At 40.1% G+C, this 6,610-nt stretch overlaps 1 protein-coding gene across 9 annotated transcripts in view; it reads left to right on the top strand.

The window, feature by feature from the left end:
• Positions 1-5,538, top strand: part of Tjp1 (tight junction protein 1) — a 249,004-nt gene extending 243,466 nt beyond the window's left edge. For 3 of the 9 annotated variants that reach the window (XM_085682663.2, XM_085682666.2, XM_085682667.2), the window contains 3 exons: positions 425-642; positions 1,882-2,025; positions 4,042-5,538. In XM_085682663.2, the coding sequence (XP_085538789.2) occupies positions 425-642; positions 1,882-2,025; positions 4,042-4,136 (457 nt within the window). In that variant the 3' untranslated portion in view covers positions 4,137-5,538. The remainder of the gene's footprint in view (positions 1-424; positions 643-1,881; positions 2,026-4,041) is intronic. The other 6 variants (XM_085682664.2, XM_085682668.2, XM_085682670.2 and 3 more) reach the window with 2 other exon arrangements.
• The last annotated feature ends 1,072 nt before the right edge of the window (positions 5,539-6,610 follow it).

Genomic DNA, 6,610 nt, shown 5'->3' on the forward strand with positions numbered 1-6,610 from the left:
TTCTGTTCGGGCAGTGCTGGGCAAGGGCTGTGCTAATGAGTTCCACTCCCAACCCATTTTTCTTCTGTGTTACCAGCTAAAGTGTGACTCAGCATGATTTAGAACACCCGTTTCATGGATGTTCGCTGTGTTGCCTAAGACCCATGGTAGATATGAGAGCAAGTATCATGTTTAGTATATTGAAATTACACTGGTAATTATAGTAACCTGACTCTTTACCTTCAGAAGGGCAGTTTGGATTTTTCCAGAAAGGGTATATTCTTAGTTTTCTTTAAGTAAAGACCTTTCACTGAAAACTAGCTTTATTTAATTAAATAAGAAACTTCTAAATTTCTTGGAGAAATAAAGTTAAACACTTAACAATAATAAAAGGAAAGCCTGTGTGCATTATTAGGATTTTCACTTGCCATTTCTGACCCCTCAGCCCTTCAGCTGTGGAAGAAGATGAAGATGAGGATGGTCATACGGTGGTGGCTACAGCCCGTGGCATATTTAACAGTAATGGTGGTGTGTTGAGTTCCATAGAAACTGGTGTTAGTATAATTATCCCACAAGGAGCCATTCCTGAAGGAATTGAGCAAGAAATTTACTTCAAAGTCTGCAGAGACAATAGCATCCTCCCACCTTTAGATAAAGAGAAAGGTACGTGTGCTTATTGTCCGTGTCATTGTGATAACCCCAGTGCTGAGTGCTGTCCCAAGTGTGCTCGCTGCTGGCAGTGGCAGCTACAGGGATACGCTAGCTGAGAGCCTCCAGATGTTTTAGGCCAAGTGCAGCATTTTCTGGGACAACACAGGGCCTCTGATAGGAGCTTTCTGCAGAGACGTGGTCACTGACATATGGTGGGTGGAGCCCAAAGAAGGCACAGTGGCCTTCTACACAGAATACTTTTACTTTCAGTGTGAAATAAAAAAATATGTCACATGACTACCAGGCTGTTGTTTGTCTGGCCTAACCAAATTTGTCAGCTCTTCTATCTCAAGATAGTTTAGGTGTCATCACTCAAGAAGGCTTTGCCCTACCTGTCACCTGTTACCTCAGGAACCAGCAGTCAGACACTCAGCTGGTGAATGAAATGTCCTTAGAAGGTGGTATAGCAGCCAGCAGTGCTGTGCTTTTCACAGCGTCCTAGACTCATTGGGACACTGTAATGATGAACTGTGCTATGATTCCTTTTAGCAGTTTTGATTTCACTAAATGTGGTCCTGTAACCACTTTCTTAGGCTACTGTCTTAAAAACAGTAGGATCAACATCGTTGTCCCTGTTTGAATCCCTGAATGTATGTTTAACAAACACTTAGAAATGAAAGACATAGGCTAGCAAGATGTTTCATTGGGCAAAGGTGCTCACTACCAAGCTTGAAGACCTGAGTTTGGTCCCTAGGGCCTATGTAATCAAAGGGGAGAACTGCCTCTTGCAAGTTGCAGTCTGACTTCCACCAGCACAACTTGTGTGTGTGCATGTACACACATAAACATCACAAATAAGATGTGTGTCGTCTTATGTAACATTTGCAAAAAGTACATTTGAAGGTTTTATGCTCTAGACCTATGTGGTGGAATACAGTAGCTGCTGGTTACATGGGGTTACTTAGTACTAGAAATGTGAAATCAAGACTTCAGAAACTGAGTGCATTGGTTATATGTTAAAATACTGTTTCAGCCACGTTGTTAGATAAAATATTAAAATGAATGTCACACATCTTTTTCCTCTAATATCTATTAAAATCTTACAAATTACAATTGTAGTTTCTACTCTATTTTTGTTAGCACTGTTATGAAGAGCTACCTTCATTTGGCTTTAGCTAGTGTGCACAGGGAGTGGGGACTGTCTAGAGGGAAGACCTTATCTCTCTTGCCCTTCTTCCTTCTTGACTCCAGGTGAAACTCTGCTGAGCCCTCTAGTGATGTGTGGGCCCCATGGCCTCAAGTTCCTGAAGCCTGTGGAGCTGCGCTTACCACACTGTGCGTCCATGACTCCTGACGGTTGGTCTTTTGCTCTAAAATCATCCGACTCCTCGTCGGGTATGCTGTCTTCTCTCTGTCCTCTGGGGCTTTGGGTACTGTCATTGATTAATGCCTGATCTCTTGGTGTTCCCCATGCTCTGTGTGAATAGGTCTTCACTCTTTTCCTGTAACCTTGTAAGCACTACTGGTATTTTAGATTTATTTGTGGTACCTGTGTCATAAATGCATGTGGAACCATGGAGACTTTTCTCCCTTTTCATAATTGGTGATTTGGCTAACAATTGGATGTCCTTGGGCCTCAAAAAATTTTATGCTCCGTCAGAAGTTTTAAGATGCGGAATATTTACACTCACTCTAGAGAAAGTTCCCGCAGTGGCCTTGTCTGACCATGGGTTTGTTGTTTTCTCAGCGTGACCCTCTATGTAGCTTCTGTTATGCACTGTTTGAAGTGACTTTTGCTCATTGACTTGTGATAGAGGCTTCTGTTGTATTTGCATATTTCTCACTTAAATAACTTAAAAGTCAGTCTTTATTACTAATATTGTCCACCCTAACAGGAGTGATAGGAAAACAAATATCTAAAGTTTTGCCCCTAAAGTTGTATAAATCAGTGAGCATTAGTAAGTTACAATTTGGTCCAGTATGAAATAAAGATTATGATAGATAAAGTAGGATCAAATTTAAATGTTCCCTGGGAGAAAAGCCTTATAGACTGGCTTTAGGGAGTGAACTAAAAATTAAGCAGTATTTAAGATGGACATTCAGATGCAGGGAAAATGTTGCAGGTTGAGGCCAGCTTCATCTAAACTGCATGCTGTACTCACTTGTGCTGTTAAGTGACCTTACCATGCTATACAAATGCAACACATTTGTCACTTCCAGTGTTTATATGGTACTCACTTGTGCTGTTAAGTGACCTTACCATGGTGTACAAATGTACACATTTGTCACTTCCAGTGTTTATATGGTACTGTTTGACTGTTCTGAGACCATATACCTTTTCTGTGAGCATTGGGGTGTGTTCACCCAGAAAGTAAATACACCTTTGTGTAATCCAATGCAGCAGTAGGCTGCATTGCTGCTGCTGACCTGTTCAGTAGATGCAGATTTGGTAAGTGTTGACTTAATTTCAGCAAAGACTGGTATGTTGAAAAGAAACTTCAAACTTAATGATATCATCTTTGATTTCCAGAGCTGTCAGTTTTCTCACTGAATAATTTGTCCTCTGTAGTAACACATAAGACCACCTGTATCTGAAATTCAATGACTCTTTAGTAAACTATTTATTATTGAATGTAATAGTTGATAGTCAGCCATTTGTTGTCAGTCTGCCTGGTGCATTGCAAGAGGGCTGCTGGTTTCTCTGGCCTCAAGTCTGTGGGGCCCCTTGTGACAGAAGCAGCTGCGCACACTGTCCCACCAGCACAGAACACTCTGAGCCAAGGACGATTGTAAGGGAAGGAAAAGTCAGCAATGGCTACCACAGAGACAGAGTTTCCCCATCAGTCACAATTCATACCCACTGCCAGGTTGTCATGCAAGGTACAGATCTGAAAATACCAGTAACTTTTTCAAAACTCAGACACTCAGACCTACCTCAGACCTACTCAGCCTGTGGGTGTTTGAATTCCCACAAAGGGTTATATTGCACACCCAGAGTGTGGGAAGCTCTGGTGCAGTACAGACCTCGACAGAATGAATATCCCTTGTGCGGTAACTGAGAGTGAGCGGTGCTTTCTCACACTCACTAGAAGGGGTTACTGTACAGGGTTACACGAAAGTAAGGTGTTGTTAATAGTTATGCACACCGAGGAGCAGCTCCAACTGTCTCCTAAATCTTTATGACTTTTTAATATAAGTCCGGTGAATTTAATAACGTAAGAGACATCTAAAACAACTTTTCAATGCTTGCAACCAGCAGACATAGAGTACCAAAGTTGGATATAAGTATAGTATTTGGGGAAAAAGAAGAAAATTCTGACATGTGTGTTTATATTTGTCTCATAATAGCAAAACATTGTGAGTAGCAGTCCAGATAACCGTAAGTGACATCAAAATCTTTTTCTCTCTTAGGTGACCCTAAAACCTGGCAAAACAAGTGTCTTCCTGGAGATCCAAATTACCTTGTTGGAGCCAACTGTGTTTCTGTTCTGATTGACCACTTTTAGTTCATAGAGTGTAGGGACTGGACTAAGCAATGTGAACGTGGACTGAACTTACTAAATCTAAATGGAACCACTTGACTGAGTATTATATTTTCTTAGAATTTATACTGCAATTATTAGTATTAAGCATTTGTTGGAACTGATGAAGATTAGTGAGCATGCCCCTGAACCACGGTCAGAAAACATGCTACAAGCTACATGTCATTGAGTGAAGAACTGTCCGGCATTGGCTAGAGGTTCAAAGATATTTTGCTTTGTAATAATTTTTGTACTTTTTTATGGTCACTGCTTAACTTCATATACTGATTTCCGTTAAAAATACCAGCCAGTAAATGGGGGTGCATTTGAGTTCTGTTCTTTCCAAAGTACACTCAAACTTTATTATGGCCTTGGCCTAGCATACACATTTTATTTTATTATGCATGAGGTAATGTGCACACATTTTTTACAAATGCACCTGGAATATATAACCAGTGTAGTGGATTTAACAGAAATGTACAGCAGGGGGATTTATAACTTGGGGAGGGGGTCAATGAAGACAATTACTTATTGTATATGAAAACACATTTCTCTTAGGGAAGGACACCAAAGCATGTGAGCCTGGTTCCATGGCCTCTGAATCTATAAATTAACATATCACCACAGACATCTAACCAGCAGGAATGCCTTACCCTCATGGTTTTAATTCTTAGATCATTTCGCTGTGTACTACTAAGTTTTTATGAGTTTTGTGCATATCTAGATACTGTATCATGAAAAAGATTGAGTAATTTGTGGAGTGATGGTTTCAGGAATGTGCAATCACCTGAAAGAAAATAATGGTGTGACTTAAATTTTTTTTTTTTGACAAGGGGCGTGGTGGTCTTCTGTTCTTTGGGCTATGCATCTGAAATGTTTGATGTTTTCAGGACGCATGTACATAATGCGTGCATACCACTTTTGTTCTTGGTTTGTAAATTAACTTTTATAAACTCTATCTTTTTATACAAAAACAGAACCAAGTTTCTAAGGCTACCTTTGTATTCTCTCCTGTACCTCTTGAGCCTTGAACTTTGACCTCTGCAGCAATAAAGCAGCATTTCTACACATACAAGGTCATTTTTTTAAGAAAAAGAATGCACAGAGTTGTTACATTTTTAAGTGCTGCATTTAAAAGATACAGTTATTCTAGTTTGATTAAATTCTTGCAAAGTATCCCTTCTGTAAAATTTGTGATACAATGCTGTGCCCTAAAGTGTATTTTTTTACTAATAGACAGTTTATTATGGCACATCAGCACGAGTTCTGTTTAGATAATACACCACTACATTCTGTTAATAATCATTAGGTGTGAAAGAATTTCTTTTGTGGTTATTAAAAAATCTCAAATTTCTAAATCTGCAAGAATAAAACTTTTTAAAATACAGTACTAGTTTGGTTTATTTGCCCTGTTTCCTGTTCCAAGCCAACTTTTTATACTGTTTTGTTTTAATTTACTCTATGTGTGGTGTGTGCACATATAGGCCAGAGATGAATATCAGCCGCCCTCCTTTGTTATTTTCTGCCCTAGTTTTTGAGGCAGGATCTTACATTGAACACGGAACTCTCAGACTCATTTAGTCTGGCTGGCCAGCAACTCCAAGGCTCCACCTCCCCACTTGCTAACATCAGTGGGATTACACCATGTCCCACCACCTACTCAGTTTCTGTGAGGGCGCTGGGCATCCAAACTCAGGTCCTCGTGCTGTGTGACAAACACTATTTACACACTGACCTATTCTCTAGCCCCTATAATCCTATTTAGAACCTTTGCACTAATCACCCCATCACCTGCCGTCCTAGGGAAGACAGGTGCACATGCGGAGTCTGGATTAGGCATGCTAGGCAAAGGCTGGTAGGCAAATTCTAACTGCTCTGTCTTCTCTACACTCTGCCTGTTCTTTAGGGCCAGTTTGTGAATGCCTCTCTCTCAAAACAGTTTATAACGTGGACATTTTATTATTGCCCCGTCAAAAAAAAAAATGATTTTTAATGGCTGCAAATAGCTACTGTGGTCATTTCAGTTAGCTACCACCTTCCCCGACAGTGACATCATTTTTATACTGTGTTAGTGTCCACCTGTGTGGATGGAGCCCATCTGTGTGAATTTTCTTTCTTTTTTTGAGGATGTAATTTATATATATATATATACACACACTCATACATCCACACACATATTACCCTTTTTTTAGGTATATAATTCTCCAAATTTTGATGTGTATATCCTACTTGCCTAGGAAACATGTACCTATGCAAACTAAGAGTGCCTGCTTCTAAAGCGTCAGTGTAGTTAATATCCAGAACAATTTCTTGTATGCATGTAGACTTTCTTATCTTCAGCTTAAACTCCAGTCTCTTGTTGCTGGGTTTTACGTCATGTTACAGATGTGTTCAGCTAATCGTTTGTAGGTACAGTCCACTGCGGCAGGGGAGTCATGGGGACAGGAGCTCGAGGCAGC

The sequence above is a fragment of the Myodes glareolus genome, chromosome 24 (assembly GCF_982192425.1).
Source record: "Myodes glareolus chromosome 24, mMyoGla1.1, whole genome shotgun sequence".
Classification (NCBI taxonomy): Eukaryota; Metazoa; Chordata; class Mammalia; order Rodentia; family Cricetidae; genus Myodes; species Myodes glareolus.